The 23786-nt window shown below is 43.8% G+C and overlaps 2 protein-coding genes across 2 annotated transcripts in view; both read right to left on the bottom strand.

Annotated features, from left to right (window-relative positions):
- COPG2 (COPI coat complex subunit gamma 2) overlaps window positions 1-317 on the bottom strand; it is a 216293-nt gene extending 215976 nt beyond the window's left edge. Inside the window, exon 1 of the mRNA XM_004382679.2 lies at window positions 197-317. Coding sequence (XP_004382736.1) covers window positions 197-233 — 37 coding nt within the window. The 5' untranslated portion in view covers window positions 234-317. The remainder of the gene's footprint in view (window positions 1-196) is intronic.
- A 260-nt stretch (window positions 318-577) lies between these two features.
- Window positions 578-11477, bottom strand: TSGA13 (testis specific 13). The gene is made up of 7 exons (XM_004382702.2): window positions 11437-11477; window positions 11271-11349; window positions 9378-9449; window positions 8078-8296; window positions 4802-4944; window positions 3979-4106; window positions 578-818 (listed from the first exon to the last, which is right to left on the bottom strand). Exons 1-7 carry the CDS (start codon window positions 11475-11477, stop codon window positions 649-651), a joined length of 852 nt encoding a protein of 283 aa, XP_004382759.1. The 3' UTR covers window positions 578-648.
- Between the last annotated feature and the right edge of the window lie 12309 nt (window positions 11478-23786).

Consider the following 23786-nt stretch of genomic DNA (forward strand, 5'->3'; position numbering starts at 1 on the left):
GAGGCTGCGCGGGGCCGGGAGAGGGGAGGCTCCGGGCCGGAGGAGGGGCCACAGGAGGACCCCAGCGGGAGCGAGGGGATGGGTCGCGCGCACATCGGCGCCCACGCTCCCGGCGCCGCCGTGCCCGGAGCAGGTGCGAGCGGCGGAGGAAGGGGCCCCCGCGGCCGAGAGTGGGCGTGAGCGGCCCAGCGCGTACCAGACTCCTCGTCCTTCTTGTCGAATTTTTTAATCATCTTGGACCACTTCCCAACGCCCAGACCCACCGCAACCGTCCCAGGCGCCGCAGCCGGCGAGCGGAAAAGGCTGCAGGAAGGCCGGCCCCGGGGGCTCCCGCCGGTTGGGCGGTCGACCCGTCACTCGGGAAGAAGGCCCGCCCCCGGTTGCGGGCCTTCCCTCTCGCCCTCTGCGGGCCGCAGCCACGCCCCCTCCTCCTCCCCAAGCCGGCGTGGGCGGTGCGAGGGGAGGGGCGGGGCCTGGGCGGTGACAGGTCCGAGCGAGGGGTTCGCCGGCCCCCCGGCCAGCGACCGGGCAGCCCACGCCCGGAGCAAGCAGGAATGCGATTTTATTTGGTTGGCACGCCCTACATGGCGACGTCTGCAGGCCCCTCAGTCTCTGGAGACCGAGGCGGGAGGCCTGGAGGGTTTGTGTTCACTTAATGACAGTGGCATTATTTATGATCCACTGCTGGGCCCTTCCGTTGCGGAAGGCGCTCTCTCCGGGCACAGTTCTGGTGGGCTTCTCTTCCAGGAGCGATGACAGGGTGAGTGGTTCCCAGATCGCCTTGTAAGTCGGCACTGTACTCGCTGACTTCTTGGAAGCTGCAACAAAGCACAGAGCACGTTGAGGTGAATGTGGATTCTACAAGGGCCCTTAATGCAAAGCATGACCGAGATCCACCTGGCGGGACCGACCGGAAAGCTGGTCTTTAACCAAGAGGGTAGATTTTGGGCCGCGGACTACCCTTCCCAACCTTCGTTGTCATTCTGGCTTCCTTGCCTTCGTCGAAAACCAGTTTAAAACACACCACCGGTTTAGAGTCTCCATGTTTAATTCCACCCTTTCTCAGTTTTTCCATCTTTAACCACACTGACTCTTACATAACTCTTACTAGGCTAACTTGCATGCACTTGTATATTCACGTTCCTCTTAGTCATTTCCTAATGCGTATGTTGCTTGTCAGTTCCTTTGTCAGAGAGTGTAACTAAGAAACTTTTTCTACCTTTGGCTTCAGTGACAGCACTTTGTCCATACTCTCCTTCAACCCCTGTTCTGTTCTTTCAAGCTTCCATTGTGGATTCTTCTTCCTTCAATCCTTCCTCACCTTTCTGATGCATTATACCTTGTAAAACCTCCCTGGGTGGCACAAACGCTTAAGCGCTCAACTGCCAACCCGAAGCTTGGAGGTTTGAGTCTACCCAGAAGTGCCTTCGAAGAAAGGCCTGGTGATCTACTTCCAAAAAATCAACCATTGAAAACCCTATGGAGCACAGTTCTGCTAGGACACACACGGGGTCAGAATCGATTCAACAGAAGCTGTTTTGGTTTCTGGGTATACCTGGCAGATATCCCTTGAATTTGTTCCTTTATCTCTACTGCTGACACCTTAGCTCAGGTCCTCATCAGCTGTCTCTTTGACAGCTGACTTCCTGGCCCCCATTCAAACCATTCTCTATGATCTTTCTTTCTTTGGATGCCTGGTAAACATGGAACATTACTGGAGGGAGGGAGACTGCTAGCCTTCTCCTTTGCCACAAGTGGAGACATTGATTCAACTTCACAGCAGATTGTCCTTGTTTAGGAAAAGCATCAGGATGGGCGCTTTAGACACATACGTAAAGCAAGTAGCCACTCATTTCCCTTGAGGGAAAATATGAAGTCACCATAACTCTAATAGATGCTGCAGATCAAGATACTAAGAAATATGTTTAGAAATGTAAATTGGCTGTATCCTTAACAAGAATCCTGCCCTTGCAAAATTAGACAAACTCTGCCCTTACATATGAATTTAAGCTGCACTGTTGATATCCTTACATACGGTATCACTTAAGATTTAACTCTAACTTTACTAAATGGACTCTCAACTATTATGTTTGCCTTATCTGGCTTATAAAGTTCAAACCATACTTCCTGGGTGGACTTTCTCTTGAAGGAAATAGATGTTCTCATCATTTTTACTGGGGCTGAAAAGAAACAGGTTTAGGCGAAGGAGGGAGAACCTTTTCCTTTTCTTGGGCCAAGGGTATTAGGAGCCTAGGCAGAGACAGGTAGATAGGACAGGAGATTCCCAAGAATGAGTAATGTGCTAGAGGCCTGATGGGAAGTGTAGAGGAACTGAGGCTGGGTTTGAGGCTGAGCCGTGAGTAAGTAGCCTCTTTTAAAGCAAGATAACACTCTCTGCTGTTCTTTAGCTTTTCTCCATACCCGTGAAGTTTTGTTTACCATCACAGCTCGGTTTTAGCTGTATATGTGGGAGTTAAAACAGGCAGTGGGTGGGGTGGCGCGGGTTGGTAAATAAGAGCAGAGAGGGCTGAAGAAACCATTAAAGGATGGTACAGTATAACCTCAAACCTCTGGGGCTGTTGGGCTGAGGATGGCTGGCAAAGGTGTTAGGTAATCAATCACTAGGATAACTGTAGAACAGGTAAATGTACATTTAAAAAAAAAAAAAAAAAAATTGCCACAAGTCCGACCCTATAGGACAGAGTAGAATTGCCCTATAGGGTTTCCAAGGAGCAGCTGGTGGACTTGTCCTGCCGATCTCTTTGGTTAGCAGCCAAATTCTTAATCATTGCACTACCAGGGTTCCTAAATGTACCTTAAAAAAATAAAAACCAAACCTGTTGCTGTCGAGTTGGTACCAACTCATAGCAACCCTATAGGACAGATTAGAACTGCCCCATAGAGTTTCCACTGCCGACCTTTTGGTTAGCAGCTGAGCTCTTAGGGAGTCTCAAAAATTGCTTAAGGAGAGAAACCCAGTAGGAGAAATGGACTTTATCTTGAAGCCATCAGCTGGTGAAGCCTGAGAGCTCATGAATTATAATACACAAATGTATATTCACTGTCCTAATATAGGTCCAAATAAAACCAAAACCAAACCCGTTGCCGTCGAGTTGATTCAGACTCATAGCAACCCTATAGGACAGAGTAGAACTGCCCCCATAGGGTTTACAAGGAGTGGCTGGTAGATTCGAACTGTTGACCCAAACAGCCTAGTGGATAAAACCCAAGCTCTTATTTGTGTACTATAGAAAGGGCTTCATGATCTGGTTCATCTATCTTACATATTGAAAGTGCTATTATTGGTGCTTGATAAGTGTTCAACATTTAGTAGGTACCCCATAAATATTTTTAAATGAATGATATGTGAGGAACATTCTCATTGCACCCTCTTGCATGCAGTCTTATCCCAAACCCCTTCTGCCCCATGCCCTACCCCAGTTCCAAAGAGGCCTGAGGACCTCTGAGACTCACAGACTTACCCTTTGGCCTTCCAGACCAGTTTTCCCCAAAGTGTGTTAAGCATACCATGGATAGTTTTAGGTGGTACATAGATAAACATTTTAAAATGTAATTATTATGAGTTTGATTTAATGTGTTTCAGAAAAATATATAGTTAGTATATCAAACCCATGATGTCAAAGATACAGTATTAATTAGGACAAGACTCAAAAAAATCTTTTTAAGAAAAATACTAAGTAAAAAGACAAATAATATACTGACATGGTAAAAACTATTAGAAAGGTAGGTGGTGGTGTTTGGGAATACTATTCTAGAGCTTTCTTGAAATGTAAGGCTATAAGCAGGGCCCAAAACCTAACACTTCAATAAGTTCCTAGCTTCTATGCTACAAGGAAAAATACTCTTTAGGACTACTATGAGAAATACTGATTTACCAATATCTCCAGTCCCCAGAGGTTCTACCTCCAGCCAATATCTCAGTCCAATAAACCATTGCTTTGAAAGAAAAGGGCTTACCATCTTTCCCCATATCTCTTTTACCAGTTGGAGAAAAGGTGAGCTGAGGGTACATTTTTCTCTGTTTCCTCAAAGAATAGACCTTTGAATACTTCCCTTCACTCTTGAAATCACTGTCAGTGGAAAACCTTAACAAAGAAAGTTTATTTAGTATATCCTAGGGCACGGGGTTAAAGGAACCAGTCATTTGAAAGTAAGCTACATTCTCAGAGACTCTGAGAGAAGAATGGACAATGATTAGAGGGTGTTGATTGGTACAAAGTGGGAGTATTGTTCAGTGGCAAAGGATGCTTCTAGAACCTCCCACTGTAAAACCTTTGGAGAACTTCAGAATCTCCTCTCTCCTCTCCTAACTAGATATAGAAAAAAACCCATTGCCGTCAAGTCGATTCCGACTCGTAGTGACCGTATAGGACAGAGTAGAACTGCCCCATAGAGTTTCTCAGGAGCACCTGGTAGATTTGAACTGCCAACCTTTTGGTTAGCAACCATAGCTCTTAACCACTACGCCACCAGTGTTTCCAAACTAGACATAGACTGCTCTTATAATCTAGTTTCAAATAAAATCTCTTTGCTTTGTGTTCTCATAACACATTGTTCCCAAACAGTAGCTCTGAACATGCTCTGCCTTCATTACTGTTTCTCTTTCATTACAGTGTAAATGAGATTGGGGGTCATGTAAGAAAGCTGTGTCTTATTGCTATGCAATTGTACGTATAACGTACAATCCTGAAGTGTTTGTCAAATTGTATTGAAAAGAGATAGTAAGATGAATGATGAAAAATAGGAAAGAAAATGAGTACAAGAAGAGCCAGAGCTTCACCTAAACCATTGCTCTCGCCTGGATGCAGGGTCATCCAACAGAGTCACAGGAAAGACTGGTTTCAGCTGAGGTCTGGGCTTTTTTTTCTGAGGCATCAGGGGCAGGCAGAAGTTTTCAGTCGGTTTGTGCTGCTGCTGACTTTCCTGCAACAGAGGGAAGAAGTGAGGGTAAATGGAGTTCCTTGGGACATAAAGCCTGGCCTAAATGCCTGGGCTAAGTTCCAACTCTAAAATGATGCAACGAAACCCGTCAGGTAAGGAAATGGGAACTCAGAACCCAGAACAAGAGGAGGCATTGCCCTGAGCGGGCTAATACCTCTCTGTCTCATTGCCACGTGACTTGTCCAAAGTTTGGTTGGTTTCCTAAGTAGTTGACTGAGCTTGTCCATTGGCCCTTTGAAATGAATGACAGAGAAAGGCACCCATTTTGGAGAAAGATTCAATAAGCGAACTGCTTGGGAAACTCAAACTTTGGTAAATTGGGAAATGGACCCATAGGACACTACCTTCTTTCCCCAGAGATGGCTGCCTCGGCCACGTGCCACTCTGCCTGCAGTGGAAGCCTATGGAATAGGATATTTTGTGAGGTGATAATTTCATCATTATTAAAGGTTATGGAATCAAAGACTTCCAGAAAGGATGTGAAATGTCATCAAGTCTGACCTTCACTATAACAAACACTGGTAGTCATGTCTGATACATTCCACAACTCGCCTGCTAGGATGCACTCTTATACATGCCTACGCGTAGGCATCTATATGAGGACGTTTTCTTGTACATGCTCCTAGGCTCATGAGAGATTATCCCATTTGTCCAGCAAGGGAACGAGGGGATAAAGTATAAATATTAAAGAGGCATTGTAGACATTGGGCATTTCTATCTTCTTGGGCTCATTCTTATTCCAGATTAAAAAAAAAAAAAAAAAAAACTAAACCCCCTGCAGTCAGGTCAATTCCCACTTATAGCAACCCTATAGGACAGAGGAGAACTAACCCATAGAGTTTCCGAGGAGCACCTGGTGGATTCAAACTGCTGACCTTTTGGTTAGCAGCCATAGCTCTTAACCACTACACCACCAAGTTTTTCCAGATAGCCCCATAAAATTATCATGGTGCTAGTCTTTGACAATCAGAGCCTTAGCTCTGTCCATTCATACAATTATTTGGCTAATACCCCACTTTTGCTAATGAAAACAGTCAGATCCTGCCCCAATCTGGAGGGTTCACCAAGTACCAGCTGTTGGAAGAAAGTATTTCCTGCATCAAGTTTACATGATCGCTTTGTATGTCCTTCTCTACCTTGAGCAGGGTAACCCTGGCCTGTCATTTGTCCCTTTCTCAGTGTATATTGCCCACCACCATGAGAAGCAACCCCTGAGCCCCATTGTTCATGTATTCCTCATTCCATTAAAATTACTCTATGGCAGTATCCTAAAAGCTTACCTCCAAAGGGCTCAAATTATGAGACCCAAGAGACAATAGGCACTTAATTAATTCTATTGTCAGCATAAGAAGCCCTGGTGACACAGTGGTTAAGTGTTTGGCTGCTAACTGGAATGTCGGCGGTTCAAATCCACCAGCTACTCCTCTGGAGAAAGATGTGGCCGTCTGCTTCGGTAAAGATTACAGCCTTGGAAACCCTCTGGACAGATCCACCCTGCCTTATAGGGTTACCATGAGTCAGGATCGACTCAGCGGCAACAATTTTTTTTGTTTTTTATTGCCAGCATGTACCATTGGACATTAGCATTTTATCTTCAATTTAGAAAGTAATCTCTCACTGCCTTCCATCTAGAAACTAAGCAAAAACTTACTCCAAGTTGTTTTATAAGGATCCACATTTTATTTTAAGGGTCTGTCTTGTGTAATCCTGTTCCCAACATCAAATTTCTATTATAATTAGATTCTTTTTGTTTGCACTTTCACTTAAATCATTTAATTTCTTCTTGTTTGATTAAGCCCCCTTTCAAGGCTGTCAAGATCTTTTGGGGATCCTGATTGCTAAATATCTCTTAAATAACATTTCTTTATTTCTTCTGCAACTAGATTTAGTATCTCTCACCTTAACTATTGTATTAACTTCATAACAAATATTTCTGATTTTTGCCTTTTTCGCAATGAATGCACCTTCCACCCATCCTCCAAAATGGTCTTTCTAAAATGCAACTTGGATAATACCCTTTTATCTCCTGTTGTTTGCTCTTTTACATCTCCCTAAATGCACCTCACTTTCATATGTCTCCATGCCATTGTGTTTCCCTGTGATTAGAATAGTCTCCTATTCTTTATCAGGTGTCACCTCCTCTGGAAAGTCTTCCCTGATTACCCCTTTTCTACCAACAGAAACACTGCTCTCTGTTACTTCTGTATCTCATATGTTCTTCTATTATTCATATATCCTGGTGTATTATAATTATTTTTGTATGTCTCATTTATATATGTCTCTCCTATTAGACTCGTATTATATATGTTTTCCCTACTTTGAGCAGGGTAATGCTGGCCTCGTAGCAAGCCTGTAAGGACAGAGTAGAACTATCCCATAGGGTTTCCAAGGCTGTAAATCTTTACGGAAGCAGCCTGCCACATCTTTCTCCCACAGAGCAGCTGGTGGGTTGGAACCACTGACCTTTCTGTTAGCAGCTGAGCGCTTTAACCACTGCACCACTAGGGCTGTTTCTGGCAATGGGTTTTTTTTTTTGGTTTTGGAATGTTGGCCTGGCATTTGTCCTTTCAAAATAGAAACTGTCCCGTAATCTTTATATTTTGGTTCCTAGCTTAGTGTATGCTCAGTAATTCTTTACTGAGTGGAATTGGAATTTCTTTAGCCTATAACAGAGTCCTGAATGTCTGGCTATTGGGATAGTAAATTCCCAGCTCTGCTGCTCTCTCCTTCTCCTGACACCCATGAGCAATTTGCATTCTTTACTCCCTTTCCCTTTAGATACTCGTTTCAGTTTCCGATTTCTATTTCCTGATTCATCGTCTACTACTTCGTTCTCAACTAGAAGTCAGTTTACTCTTTGTCCATTACAAACTAAATATCTTCACCCTAAGAGGAGCAGTGTCCAATTAAGACCCCATTTTCTACCTGCAATAAAGCTTCATGACCCCAGTTTATAGAACTCTGATTCTGGGTCCTTCCCAGGCTGTCCGGATTCGGTTTTGTGGAGCATATGGCTGAGAACTAAAACAGTGAATACCATTCTCTGTGTTAAGTTCGCTCCCTTTTCCAAGCTTACTCTTCAAGGTCTGTACTTACGGTGCCAGCAAACTTCCACAGGTGTCTTTACCTTGCTCAGGAACTCCTTGGAAAAGTATTTTGGGGCAACGTCCTTTCCTTGCAAGTTGATTGAGGTGGGAGGTGGGTTGTTTGTCATGATCAGTAAGGTCTTATCCTGATCATACTCTGTTACTTTTAACATGAAGCTCTTTATTCTTTTGTTTCGTTCCAGGAATTTGTGTAGGGCCGTAGGCTTTGAAGGCTCATAGAACTTGGCCTAAGCAGACAAAAGATTTCCAGAGAGACAAAGGATTCAGTTAAGAGAAGAAGGCTAACACATCAGTTGGCTAATCTTTTGTCCCTGTGGGATAGGGACAAAGGACAGGCTGAACAAATTTGCTCTGAAATTTATTTATGCAAAGACATTTGAAGCTCTCTGTCCCTCTCTTCCCTCAGAGACAAAACTCCAAACCAAACCCACTGCCGTCAAGTCAATTCCAACTCATAGCAACCCTATAGGACAGAGTAGAACTGCCCCCGTGGGATTTCCAAGAAGCAGCTGGCAGATGCAAACTGCCGACCTTTGGTTAGCAGGCTGAGCTCTTAACCACTGTGCCACCAGGGCTCCTCCCTCAGAGCAGTCCTTGCAAGTAGACTAAGGGACTAAGGAAATGAGATGGATGTGTTTCCAGAATAAAAGGAACAAAATGACTTAATTCGTCTGAAAAAGTGTAACATAGCACCCAACACAGCGTGACAAACAGAAGTGTCAGAAGTTTCTAGATGGCCTAAATGAGGCCTTCTCTACAACTCTCTCTGAGGCAGAGGGGAAAACCACCAGGGATCAAATGTCCTTACTGAGGGAGTTCTTTGGGGCCAGTGCAAGCCTTACTTACAGCCTCCCACCCACCAAGATGCCTACACAACCACATTAACATGAATAATAAGCACAACCTTAAAAAGGCAAAGTAGTCACAGAGGACAGCCTGACACTTAAGGCAGGGGGCGGGGAAGGGGCAGTCCCACTGAATTTTGCTTTTCTGTCAATAGGAGGAAGGCAGAGGGTTAGGAAGGGAGAGAATGGAATAGCTCCCAATTATAGAGACTTTTTTCTCAACTTTTATTTTTTCAGTATCAGCTGCAGGGACCACCTTCTTCCCAGTTTCCCCTCCCATCTTAGCACCACTGTTCCCAGCACTGCCTCTGGGACAGTGCCCTAGCAGCAGCTGTGCCTCCCGTCCCTGGAGTAGGCACAGTCACAGAAGCCTGGGGACACTTGGGATACCCTGAAGTGGACCTCTGCACCGCTGCTGAAGCTTGCTCTTGGAGCTATCATGGGGAAATGCTTTTCCACCTACCAAATTTGGATGGACACTGTAATGCCGAAGGTTCTCTAGAACAAATATTGATTGCTCAGCTTCCTCAGAAATCTAGAGACAATAATCGGAATTAGTGGTTTCAAGTCCACCTATCCTCAACAGTATTCTGTTCCTTATCTCACTAAAAACTAGTCTCTGGCTTAAGTTGAGTGAGGAGAACCCAGGGCTTCATGTTTTGCACTCTGGGTTTCTGGAACAAGGGCCACAGCAAGCAGGACTGGGCTCTGAGCCACCCTCCCCAGGGAAATGTGTAAACTGAAACACGGAACAGCCTCAAGAAATGTCAGATGGGGGTGAAGTAGACCAGGGCAGCATCAAAGTTTAGACTGGTATAGATCGCTCCAAGGGGTAACACCCCTTTCTTCTTCCTTTTCCATTTCAATAGCAGTGACATCAGGTTAAAATCGAACATGGAAGACATCCTTTAAGGAGAAAGCAAGCTACAAAAGGGCAATAGTCTAAGGGTTGTGAGTGGAAGGTTGCCCTCGAGACAACTCGGTGAGGTGACCTGGGAGAAAAATGTAACAGTGCGTTTTGCATGTTTGGACAGCTCTGCAGTATATGATTTTTTTCAGAAATGTTACAAAAATGGAATTTTGGTTGCGCTTTTGTCTACCACTTTGCATGTTGGTTACCGGTGGATTGTTGGAGGGTCATATCTGGTGCCAGGGGCGCTGAGCCTGTTCCATCTCCCTCCTGCTGCCCCCCAGTGTTGTTGCCTATTCTCTTGCTCAGCCCTAGGTTATCTAGCGGATGAGTCAAAGGGCTAGAATACAAGGAGATCAAAGTTCAGAATCACGTTCTTTGGCCTTGGCATAATCAGAAATCAGAACAGAGGAGGGCAGCACATCCTATCTTAGGAACATCGTTCTGAAGATCGCCCTGCCTCCAAGAAGGTGGTATGGTGACCTGCACGACAAGATGGGGTGCAGAGGACAAGGAACATGCAGTGAAAGGGGGAATATGGGAGTCGTAAGACGGAAGAAGATGGGAGTAGTAAGAATGGGACAGAACGATGTGGGGTGTTAGCTCCAGAAGGAAAATGTCAGGAATTGGTAATCCTTGGGGCTTGGGAGAGGACAAGGAGGTAAAATAGCAAAGCCCCTCCATACATTCCTGTAGGGAGGATGGGGTGAAACACGGGACCAATCCAAGGATACAATCATTTGATTTTTAGCACCTTTTAGTATCTGAGGTCTATTTGTTAAAAACAAAAATATATTATGAATAACTTGCTTCACAAATATGACATGTGTGATATATTTAGAATCATAGAAGTCTAGGAAAAATTTACTTGGGGAAAAAGCTATGAAGCATTTTTCTTTTATAGATTTTCCTTAAAAAAAATTATTTTTAATGGGGAAAGATCTTGGGGAAAATGCTTTTACTCCTAAATTTCCTGGGGTATTGCACCTCTGTTCCAAATTAGTCTCCCACAAGACTGTCCAAATTGGAATATGTTTTCAGTTTTGGTATGTTGAATTATATTATCTCTAGCTGATAAAATAGAAGTTGGTCTGGAAAGCCCATATGAATATGATAAACCTAGGAAAGCAACTAAGGTACCCAATAGAATTTTGCTGCAAGAGGTGGTAGCAAAGTCTATGTGAGTTGAGGCTTAACACTCTCTGAGCCCTAAGATAGGTTTTTGGTTCCTCCATTTTGTGCCATGATTTGTTGCGGGTATATTACTGTCTTTTCTGTATTTCTCTGTTTCCCTTTCATAAAATCAGATAAATTAGCTTTGTTCTATATATAAATCTTGACCCCCTTTTTGCTCCAGTAGGAAGTAGTTTGTGAGACCCAGCTTATGAAATACTCTAAGCATCTCCAAAGAAATACAAACAAGCATTTGCTAATGTTCTTCCTTACCTCTTCATCATCGACAATTATCCCTTTCTCAAGTTTAACTGGTTTTACTCCTGAAGGCTTTGATTTGCTGTCAGAAAACCTGAAAAAGAGGTAGATCAGTCAGTTGCCTCCAAGGGCGCATTACCCAGTAAGCAAGGTAAGCACAGGCTTACTTGTGCTTACTTACTGATCTTCAGTGACTAGTTTCACCACATCAGTCAAACCCATGTGAAACTGGTCACTACAGATCAGTAAGTAAGCACAAGTAAGCCTGTGCTTACCTTGCTTACTGGGTAATCCATCCCTGTCAGGGATTGTAAATTTGAAAAGAAGCTTAGATTCTGTACGAAGGTGCTGTGGGATTGGGAGAGAGACAGATACCAGCCATACCTAGAGGCAGAATCTTTCATGTGGTGAAAAAATGTGAAATTGTTCACTACAGATGATCTGGTAAGCAAAGTATGCACCATGCTTACCTTGCCTGTTGGATGATCTGCCCCTGGTTGCATCTTCTGACTAAGAGGCCTGGTCTTCTGCATGTTCTCACACCACCCCATTTCCCCAGTAAAGTTTGGAAGCTTGCTTTAGAAGAATCCAATTTAGGTGATCACTAATTGAATACATAGGGGTAGTAAAGACTAGGCCTCATCCAACCTGCATGCTAGAGGAAAATCTCAGCTGAACACATGGGGCCTTTTGGAGACATGAGGACATCTGATGAATTGATTTCTTCTAAAATAGGGCTTTCAGATCACTCAAGGAAGTGCTTTAGTAGACTGCTTAAGGAAATCCTTTTGGGCAGCTGGACCCTCATAAGATCCTTAAAGACCACCTTCTGTTTTGAATGCTTATCTGACTACTCTTCTTACACATGGAAATGGTCCCGCCTTCACCAATCATTAGTCCTGGATCTTCAGGAAGGAGCCCTGGTGGCAAAACGGTTAAGCTCTTGGCTGCTAACAGAAAGGTTGGCAGTTCGTGTGTGTGTGTGACTCCAAAGGGGAGAGGCCTAAGAAAGACCTGGCAATCTGCTCCTGTAAAAGATTACAGTCTAGAAAGCCCTATGAGGGCAGTTCTACTCTGTCACACAGGGTTATTTTGAGTCAAAAATGACTCAACAGCACCTAACAACAACAGCTATCTGTGAGTTGGAACTTCAAACTAAATTTTCAAATCTTGCTGACCATGCTTGTATTAATGGCTTCCTTATCTTCTTAACCACATCGAACTAACTGCCCTAACCACATCTTCCTAATTGCCCTATGGGGCAGTTCTACTCTGTCACATGGGGTCATTATCAGTTAAAAATCTACTCTACAGCACCTAACAACAACAGCTCTCTGTGAGATGGAATGTCACAACTAAATTTCCAGATCTTATTGACTATGCTTGTACTACTGGCTCCCTTATCTTCCTAACCACATCCAAGTTTCTCTTCCTAGAACTAGAGTATTAAAAATAATCTCAGTGGCAAATATTCTCCTATTCAGCTCTTCCACTTACTTTGCCATCCCCCACCTAAATACCAGTTCCCTTTGGAGAAAAAAGAGAGGGAGGGGCAGAAGTCACAATATTTAACAATAAAGTATTTTTGATTTACTGATTCTTAAGAAACCCATTTACTGCCTGAACATAGTGAAAGATGTTCATCAGTAAGACTGGGTTGATGATTTAAATAGCCTGCTTCCTACCTAGAGATGGTTCCATTTTGAAGGTTAGACTAACTGCAAATGAAATTGGATTCTACAACTACTTGAACTAGACCCCTCTCCTTTAAAAATGAGAGTGGTAGAGTAAGGACAAAAGTAAGGAAAGTAGAAATAGCAAGCCGTGTAGTTGGTAGTCAATTAGCTATAGCATGGTGCAAGTGATCCCAAATCCAGAATCAAATCCCATCCAGGGATGGCCAGCTTCCATCTGTGGCCTGGCTACCACCTGCACCATTAACTTAGGCTAGAGGTCTTAAAAATGGCCACAAGGGGATCAGGGGAAACATTGTGGGTAGTCCAAAATAAATCCATCCGAACTTAACATCTTAAAGTTTGCTCCCTTTTGATGTGTCCTATCATCTTATTGAAGCGCTGGTGGCACAGTGGTTAAGAGCTATGGCTGCTAACCAAAAGGTCAGCAGTTCAAATCCACCAGCTGCTCCTTAGAAATCCTACGGGGCAGTTCTACTCTGTCCTATAGGGTTGCTATGAGTTGGAATTGACTCAACGGCAATGGGTTTTGGTTTTGATCTCCATGTTATCTAATAATAATATAATCTCTATTGTAACACTTTTCAGAATGATTCTTGGTATCTAAAAGACAGCACAGGATCTCAGATACTCTCTTCAAGGCCAAGGTAAGGCACAGAGCTACATGAAAAGTGCTCTCAGCCCAGCAGTGCCCATCTTGGGCAGCCTGATGCTTTCCTCTTGCTAAAGCTACCCTAGTGGCATGAAACACAGACAAAGATCTGCCTTCTGATTTGGGGATTGTCAGTCAATCAAAACATATTTAATGAGGGTTTACATTGTGACTGGCACTGTTCAAAGCGCTATGGGCTACAAAAGAAGTGAGTACAAGATGGTATTTATAACTTAGTTGGGCAAACAAGATTACATACGTGGCATGTCTCTTTTGGCCCATTGCTATTCACTGCTAAGTGGTCCAACCCGAGGCTGGTATTCGCCCAGAAGCCAAACTCAGTGCCTCTCAAGAGTCCACGTTCTGTAAGGGTTCAGTTCAATCCAAACATCCTTTTCTTAGCATACAGTGTGTGCCCAGACCCGGTCTTGATCCTGTATGGAAAATAAGAGGAGTCTAGTAGGTGTTGCTGTGGATACAGAAATGCACAAGACATGATAACCCTTGCCCTCAAGGAATTAACAGTTTAGTTGGTAAGGGGAGAGGGGAAGGAGGTAATTATTAAATGTGAATCACTAATGACCAAAAATGCTAATGTATTAGTCAGCTACTTCATCTCTTGGGGCCTCAGCTTCCTCATCTGTAAAATGGGAAGGGTTAACTCAAATGATTTAGAAGTGACTTTCTAATGCTATGATGTGGTAAGATTTGCCTGCAGAAAGTCCTGAAATAAAATGTGTAGGGATGAGCCAAAACCCCTCTTCATAAGGGGAGAAAGTTGTGGAACAAAGATTCTATTTGGGAGGGGCACCATAACCATCTGTTCCAAATGTCTTAGAGGTATTCTCAACAAATATGATGGCCATTTTAAGAAAAGCTAATTCAGAAAGGACTCAAATATGCCATGGCTATTATCAAGTAAGAACTATAAGGACATCATGCTTGGTAAAGTAGAGGGTTGGTGAAAAAGAGGAAGACCCTCAATGAGATGGATTGACACAGTGGCTACAGCAATGGGATCAAACATAGCAGTGATTGCGACGATAGCACAGGACTGGGCAACATTTCATTCTGTTGTATATGAGGTCAGAACCAACTCGATGACACCTAACAACAATAGTCAGAGTCATGTTAATGGGAGAAATATGGTTTTCTAATGTGAAACTAGACTAATTTTCTTTAGAAAAAAGTAGTAGTCTCCGTGTTGAGCTCAGTTTGCTCACGGGTAATTTGAAAAGAGATTAGCTGCAGCAGCATCTGTCCTAACCTTAACTCAGTGACCCCATGCCCTTTGCCTCTACTCTATGGCTAGCAGATCCAGGCTGGAAGAAAACTTTCATTGTCATCTTGCCAAAGATGGTGGACTAAGAACAGCTGGTGGAACCTTTCACATGCGAGCGGGTGGATGGGTAGAATGGGGGATGGATTGAGTTTCCCAAGGGAAGGTTTACTTGAAGAACGGCAGTACCAGACTATGAAGCCCTCCTTCCATCCCCTTGCCCCAGTACACACCTAGGAATACTCACAGACACACACACACACACACACACACATACACACACACACTTACACACATGAAAAATTAGATAAGATCACAATTCCTCATTCCACTCGATTCTGCTTTGGAATACTTACCCAACTCTTTAATGAGAGAACAAAGTACAGTTTAAAGCTCCACCAGAGTTTAATATATTTCCATCCAGCAAAGAGGCTTGGCAGCCCTCGGAAGGAAGCACAACCTCTACTCCCTGGTTATTTTCAAGCTCATCTTAGGGCTGTATTTAAGATAGGCTGAGGGGTCCCATCCCTTAGCCTCATGAATTACTTGGTGGAGAGGCCTACAGACTAGTATATGAGCCCCCCACCCAAATAAGAGATTTTAATGCCTCCATAGGGTAGCAATATCCCCTCCTTCCCATACCTTGAGGGGCTGAAAGAACAAACCCTGCCACATTCTTAGATTACATTTCAAAAGAAAATCAGATTTAGATTCTCCAAGGCCTTGAACCCAAGGGTGAAGGTGTAGATGGTCCTTAAAGTGAACATGAGAAAGGGGTGGTAGTGAGGTAAAGAGGGAATTGAATAGAGAGAAAAGTAGCTATTGGGGCTGAGCAGTGGCAGTGGGAGATACTAGAAGGAGCCTGCCATCTTTTATTTTACCTCCCCTCTCAACACAACCACGATTAGGCCTGAGAAGCTGGGAAAAGTGTGTGCATATTTTGGAGGATGGAGGAGAGTCACTACACTCTTTGATGTAGACAATTAAAAATGGTAGATGAAAGTTGATGATGTGGAACCACCATTTAGAGAAAAGAGAGGCCTATGAGGCTTGGGGAAGATAGTTCTTCCTAAAGGATGTGTAACTTGAGCTGGGTCTTGCAGGATGGTGTGTGAAGTAGCCTAACTGGACGAAGGTTATTTGTTGTTGTTTTAAGTAGTCAGAAATAAAAGTGGGTAAGCAAAATGGGAAGGAGCTCTGGTGGCACACTGGTTAAGCGCTTGGCTGCTAACTGTAAAGTCAGCCGTTCAAACCTACCAGCTGCTCCATGGGAGAAAGATGAGGCAATCTGCTTCTATAAAGATTACAGCCTTGGAAATTCTTTGGGGGAAGTTCTACTCTGTCCTACAGTGTCGTTATGAGTCGGAACTGACTCGACGGCTACAGGTTTGGTTTTTGGGTGAAAGTAGAGTGGGGCCAGGTTATGGGGACCTCCACAATTAAGTAGAACTTAGATAAGGCATATCAGCCCCAGCTTCTATAAAACCCACTGATTTAGAGGTAAGTTCTGTGTTAGTGTTGATAGATGACTGTTTAAGGTTTAGATCTCATTTGATTATCTACACGTAAACTCTAAAGATGAATGTCTAGAGTTTATGACTAGACAGAGCCAACCCTGAAAGTTCCATTCCAGGGAAATAGATGAATGAGATTTTCCCCCTTTTCTCACCTTTATTATTTCTGGAAGTGTGCGTCCAGTTCATGTATATATTGAAACCCAAATAAAGGGAGCCATCAAATTGGGAGGTACAGGTCTTGTGTTGTTGTTTGTCTGCAGCCCAGGCTAGAAAAAAAAATCAACAGAAAACACAAAAACTACACTCAAAATAAGAAAGGACAGATCTGGTGTTCGATACCTTAAGGACACAGGAAATCAACCATAGTTCAAGGAGGAATGGGAAACTCCTCAGCTTGGAAACTTTCCATTTTGAAAATATCTTAATTGTTCTTTTCTTGACTCTGGAGGAGACACAGGGGATTTGTGATGGTCAGGCAATCTAGAATGTTGAGGTGTTCTATGTTGGAAACAGAGGCCAAAGATAGAGCATGAAGACTTAAACTGATATTTGATGGCACACTGCATTCTGGAAGATGTAACCTCAGCAGCAAAGAGTAATAGGTGAGGGCACAGGCAGGAAGAACACTTTGTGGTACCATTTTCTTCTTCCTGCTTATGAAATAGAAACTTCTACCTTTTGAGTCCATTTTGGTGGCATGTTGGCCATTAAAAAGTCCCTAGGTGGCACAAATGGTTTGTTGTAAACTGCTAACCTAAAGGTTGGCAGTTTGACCCACCGATTGGTAGTGAGGAAGAAAAGGCCTGGTGATCTGCTTCCATTAAGATTACAGCCAAGATAACCTTATGGAGCAGTTCTACTCTGTAACACATGGGGTCGCCATGAGTTGGAATTGACTTGAAGGCAACTAACACCAACAACCACCCTTTTGGAAGTATCAGTATGGTGGCATCCACCCTTCCTTCCTTCTGCAATGAAAATGTAGTGGTTTATAGAGCTGAGCAAAAGTAGCTCATCCCATTTTTGGCTATTCCGTTCTCAAACCACTTGGAAACAACGTGTGCTAAGTTATGCAGGCGAAGCTCTTTTTTTGTCAGGGAGAGACCTGTAGTTTACGAGTGAGTAGGTATGTCGTGGAAACCCTGGTGGTGTAGTAGTTAAGAGCCACGGCTGCTAACCAAAAGGTTGGCAGTTGAATCCACCAGGTGCTCCTTGGAAACTCTATGGGGCAGTTCTACTCTGTCCTGTAGGGTCTCTATGAGCCGCAATCAACTCGATGGCAATGGGTTTTGTTTTGGTTTTTTTTTTAGGTATGTCGTAGGGGTCCCTGGGTGGCGTGAACATTTAGGTACTTGACTACTAACCAAAAGGTTCAAACCCACCCAGATATGCCTCTGAAGAAAGGTCTGACGATATGCTTTCAAAAGGTCATAGCCTTGAAAACTGTATGGAGCAGTTCTACTCTGCAACATACAGGGTCACCATTAGACAGAATCGACTTGATGGCAACTGGTTTGTTTTTAGGTATGACTTTCCAGTTCAGAAGGATGTATTAGGTAGCCCAGTTTAGGGTCAAGCCCTGGTCCCCATCTCCAACACAGCTTCTAGCAAAAATCTGATATTTTGATCCTACCTGAGTCTTGCATGTTCTTATTAATTGCTTCAGAACCTGTAGGAGGAAGAGATGCAATTGGCACCTCAAATACTTCAACATCCTATTTGCAGTGAGAGGGATCGTGGTGGTGCAGTGATTAAGTGTTCAGCTGCTTACTGAAAGATTGGTGGTTTGAACCCACCAGCCACTCCTCTGTAAAGATTATAGCCTTGGAATCCCTATAGGGCAGTTCTCCTTTGTCATATAGGAGAATCGAGTCAATGGCAACAATTTTGGCTACACTGAATGCTGAAGCTGTAGTTTTAATGTTCTACATTGGTTCAAATACAAGAGAACCTGGAAGTAAGGATTTCAGAAAGTTGTCCCCTTAACGAAGCAAAAAGGAAAGCCTGCTAGACACGAGACCCTGGGCAGGGAGCTTTGCCTAGCAACCTGCCCTCTTTCAGTGGGTAGGCAGTGGAGCCAGGATTTACAAATTCATTCACCCCAAGTCTGAACAGAGCTAGCATTATTCAGAGACAGATGAATGGAAAATGATTCTCAGATCAATTGAATTGTATGAGGAGGAAGAGGTAGCAGCAGTACTAGCCACTCTGGCATAAATAGGCAGCTAAGGAAGACTGCCAGGAATGGAGAAATACAGAGAAAAGAGCAAGAGATTGGGCATCTGGGAAATTCAAGGCCATGAACTTTGTAGATTTGTCTATTAAAAATGTGGGTTAATCTACTCACAAGAAAGGGTGGAAGTTGTCTCTCCACACAGAACTCTCATTCAATTTAGCGCTGGAGTGTCAGGAATATGGGGACGAAAAGAGAAACAAAAAAAGAAAAAAAAATTGAGGCTTTAAATATACAGGATGGACAGCGAAGGGTAGATGGGGGCCCCAGCAAGCACCTTGGGCCTAGAGATGCCCACATGGCCAACTTCTACATGTTTCAAGCATGGTGGGATGATCCATGAAGCAGGAGGGGATGTGTCTTCCCATTCAGGGACCTCCCCATGCCCAATGATGTGTTTCTTCTCTTGTCTCCTGAGACTTTTCTCCCAATTTACCTGGTAGAACCCTAGAACAAAGGTGGTGGAGTCTCAGCTTTAAGTCCAAGCATCAAGAACACAACTGTATGACAGAATGAGTTAGGAAGTGATCACTTCAGATACCCCTCTCCAAGAAAGGAGGCATTTGTTAATGTTACAGATTTCTGCCCCAATTATGGGAGATATAATGTCACAACTGAGTCACACTTGAGTGTCATAATTGAGTCCACCCACCAAAGGTGGACTCTGGGTAACTAGCACTAATGTACTGGTATCTTTGTGAGACTCAAACCAAGACGCTTCCCCCCATCCTCTACTCTTTATTTTCTCTGTCCTTCCAGTTCCTCCATATCACACTGGACTCTGCATGGTCTAGTAGCCAGCAATAGCAGTGTAGGATAATGCATAATCATACCAAACTGTATATCTTCCCATACATTACATTTTCATACCAAACTATATGTTGAATTTTAATGCTGGCTAAAGCTTTAAAAATATCAATGTTAGTAGGCTTTGGGTGGTGGAGAGGGAGAATGGGGAAGGAGAAGCCATGGGGGAAGGCTCTTCTTTCCCATTGATTTCCCTCAAGACGGGAAATTCATGTTGCCATTCGATCGGCCATCCTGAGATGCGAAGTACATTTCCCACATCCCTTGCCAGTGGGCTTCCTATTAAAAAAATAATTAAAAAGCCTAAATCCATTGCTATAGAGTCGATTCCGACTTAAAGCGTTTCTATGGGACAGAGTAGAACCTCCCCATAGAGTTTCCAAGGTTGTAATCTTTACAAAGGCTGACTGCCACATCTTTCTCCCATGGAGCATCTGGTGGGTTCTGGTGGGTTTGAACTGCCAACTTTTCAGTTAGCTGCCGAGCACTTAACCACCGTGCCACTAGGGCTCCTTTTTGGGCTTCCTAGTAGGTTCTGCCAAAAGGAGGCACTAGAGGGAGACTGGAAGGTGGGGGAGGAAGAAGAGGTCCCTCCTGTTTTCCAGTCAGTATCTCTCTGGCAGAAGCAATTGGCCCCACCTGTACTATCTCCCAGCCTGCACAGAACCAGCTTAGCTGTCCCCTCTGCTGATGTCTAAGCACCAGCTCTGGTAACCCCACCTCTTCCCTTTGTTCCCCCAGCCCGAAGAGGGCAGCTGCTTCCTGCAGTTACCATCTTTGTGCTACTTCACTGTCTTCTTTTTTTCCACTCTTTCAGCCTTCCAATGCCTGTGTAGCCAGTTTTCTGAATTAAATCCCTTGTGTTTGAAATACCTAGCGTGGTGCTGTATTTTCCTGATTGGGTTCTGACTAATACAGAGAGAGAACATTCTTGATAAGGCCAGGGAAGCTTTCCTTGAAACCAGGAGCTTTGGTGTGCGGGGATTTGGGGCATTGAAAAACGGTCTGGTGTGGTGTTTGTTGCCACAGCTTGATTTTTATTATCCTCTGCTCAGCCAGGGCTGCAGGCCAGGATTGCAAATCACAAAAGCCTCAGACTTATATTTATTAATTTATGTGTTCATTCAACAAATATTTATTGAATACCTACTATGCACCAGGCATCCCTGGGTGGTGCAAACAGTTAACACACTCAGCTGCTAACCCAAATGTTGGCAGTTTGAGTCTACCCAGAGGTGACTTGGAAGAAATGCCTGGCAATTTAAAAAAAAAGAAAGAAACCAAACCCGTTGCCGGCAAGTCGATTCTGACTCATAGCTACCCTACAGGACAGAGTAGAACTGCCCGTAGAGTTTCCAAGGAGTGGCTGGTAGATTCGAACTGCTAACCTTTTGTTTAGCAGCCAAACGCTTATTACTTCCAAAAAATCAGCCATTGAAAACCCTATGGAGCACAGTTCTACTCTAATACACATGTGATCGCCACAGGCTAGAACTGACTCAGGCAACTGGCTTTTGGTTTTGGTTTAACGTTAGGGAGTAGACAATATATCAGGCAGAGATTAGACTGCATGTTGAAGGTTCTTGTCAGTTCTGTTTCCCTTAAGAAATGATAGACATAAGAAATAATTTTGAATGATCTTTACCAGGCCTTAGGAGAGTCTATGAACAATGGCTGAAGTATGCCACTTCCTGAGCATGCAAGCATGACCTGCTTCACTTAGGTCCTCACGAACACCAGGTGAAGTCCAGGGACAATAGAAAAGGCACATAGAACAAAACAAACCCATTGCCATCGAGTCAATTCCGACTCATAGCGACCCTACAGGATAGAGTAGAACTGCCCCACAGGATTTCCAAAGAGCAGCTGGTGGATTCGAACTGCCAAACTTTTGGTTAGCAGCTGAGCTCTTAACCACTGCGCCACCAGGGCTCCAGAAAAGGCACATAAAACCCAAAAACCAAACCCACTGCCGTTGAGTCGATTCCGACTCATAGCAACTCTACAGGACAGAGTAGAACTGCCCCATAGGGTTTCCAAGGAGTGGCTGGTGGATTCGAACTGCCAACCTTTTGGTTAGCAGATGTAGCTCTTTACCACCACACCACCAGAGTTTCCAAAGAAAAGGCACATAGGAGAAAGGAAAGGAGCGAACATAGCTCTGTAGAGGGATCCTTCCCACCGTCCCCCTCACCATAAAATAATTTTATCGCTTTAAATATTCATGATCTGGATATAAAACAACAAAATTCAACTCACATTTAATCATTCTCATCTCCCTTATGTGTGGATAGTTTTCATCACATCATAGAAGAGTTTTGTCCAGGGTTTATATGAAGGTCATCTGAACTGCTTTGTAGCTAAGAGCCACCCTAGAAATTGACTGTAGGACCTCCTATTATAGATACTTCTTTTTTTAATGTAAAAAAGATCACAATATTTTCCTGTTCAAAACCTGTCAATACCTTCCTATCTCATTGAGAATAAAATTCAAGCTCCTCACCATATTAGAAAAGATCTTGTGTGACTCTCCCCTGTCCCCTCCCCAACTTCATCTCCCACTCGTCTCTCCACCATGTTGGTGACTCCAGCTGTCTTGAACTTCTTGCTCTCTTCCTTGAACATTTTAAACTCATTCCCATTTCAGTGCTTTTCCTTATTGTATTCTTTTCACCTGGAGCACTCGTCTTCAAGAACTTCCTGCGGCTTACTCCTTCACATCATTCGTTTTTCTGCTTAAATGTCACCTTAGAAGAAAGGCCTTCCTTAGCTACCCCAAATAGGCACTCAAACCCAACCTATCACTTTATTACACTTTAGTCTTCATAGACCTAAAGGAGCCCTGGTGGTGCAAACCGTTAAGTTCTTGGCTGCAACCAAAAGGTTGGTGGTTCGAACCCTCCCCACCCTCCCACCAGTGGCTCCACAGGAGAAGGATCTGGCAATCTGCTTCTGTAAAGATTACAGTCAAGAAAACACTATGGGGCACTTCTACTCTGTCCCATGGGGTCACTATGAGTCAGAATCAACTCAACGGCACACAACAACAACAGCAACATTCTTCCTAACCCTTAGCTCTACCCAAATTTATATATTTGTTAATTTATCATCCATCTCCCTCACTACAATGAATGCTACAATGTGGCAAGGACTTTGCTGTGCTTTCTTCCCTACTCTATTGCCAGCGCCTAGAACAATAGCACTTGACACACCATCAATAAATATTTGTTGAAGGCAAGGTCATGGAAGCTCCACAGACACATCCAAACCCCCTGATGGACCAAATTACTGGGCTGAGGGCTGTGGGGACCATGGTCTCGGGGAACATCTAGCTTAATTGGCATAACATAGTTTATAAAGAAAATGTTCTACATTCTACTTTGGCGAGTGGTGTCTGGGGTCTTAAAAGCCTGTGAGCAGCCATCTAAGATACTCCACTGGTCTCACCCCTTCAGGAGCAATGGAAAATGAAGAAAACTAAAGATACAAGGGAAAGATTAATCCAAAGGACTAAGGGACCACAACTACCACAGCCTCCACCAGACTGGGTCCAGTACAACTAGATGGTACCCGGCTACCACCACTGACTGCTCTGACAGGGATTACAACAGAGGGTCCCGGACAGAGCCAGAGAAAAAAGTAGAACAAAATTCTAACTCACAAAAAAAGACCAAACTTACTGGCCTGAGAAAGACTGGAGAAACCCTGAGAGTATGGCCCCCGGACACACTTTTAGCTCAGTAATGAGGTCACTCTCGAGGTTCACCCTTCAGCCAAAGATTAGGCGGGCCCATGAGGCAAAACAAGACTAAGAGGACACACCAGCCCAGGGGCAAGGATTGGAAAGCAGGAAGGGACACGAAAGCTGGTAATAGGGAACCCAAAGTCGAGAAGGGAAAGTGTTGACATGCTGTGGGGTTGTTAACCAATGTCACAAAACAGTATGTGTGCTAATTATTTAATGAGAATCTAGTTTGTTCTGTAAACCTTCATCTAAAGTATAATAATAAGAATAAAATAAGTATTTGTTGATTGAATGAGTGACTGAAAACTCAACCGAAAAAGAGTAAGTTTCCACGAAGCATCTGTGAAATTTCTGCTTTTGATTTTTTAGCGCTCAGTATTGTTGGTGGTACTAGATAGCCATCTCAAATTTTCCTCCTTTCTGTCTTGTTCTTAAAGAAGAAACACCAGGTCCACAAAGAAATCAGGGTGGAACCACTATCAAAGGATTCATATGACTTATCTATAACTTCTGTGCTCTCAGTTTGGCCCTGGCATGAATACCATACCCTCACAGCAATGCCTATAAAGATAGATAAAGAGAAAGAAGACCTCTTCTTACAAGG

The sequence above is a fragment of the Trichechus manatus genome, unplaced genomic scaffold, assembly GCF_000243295.1.
Source record: "Trichechus manatus latirostris isolate Lorelei unplaced genomic scaffold, TriManLat1.0 scaffold00097, whole genome shotgun sequence".
NCBI lineage: Eukaryota > Metazoa > Chordata > Mammalia > Sirenia > Trichechidae > Trichechus > Trichechus manatus.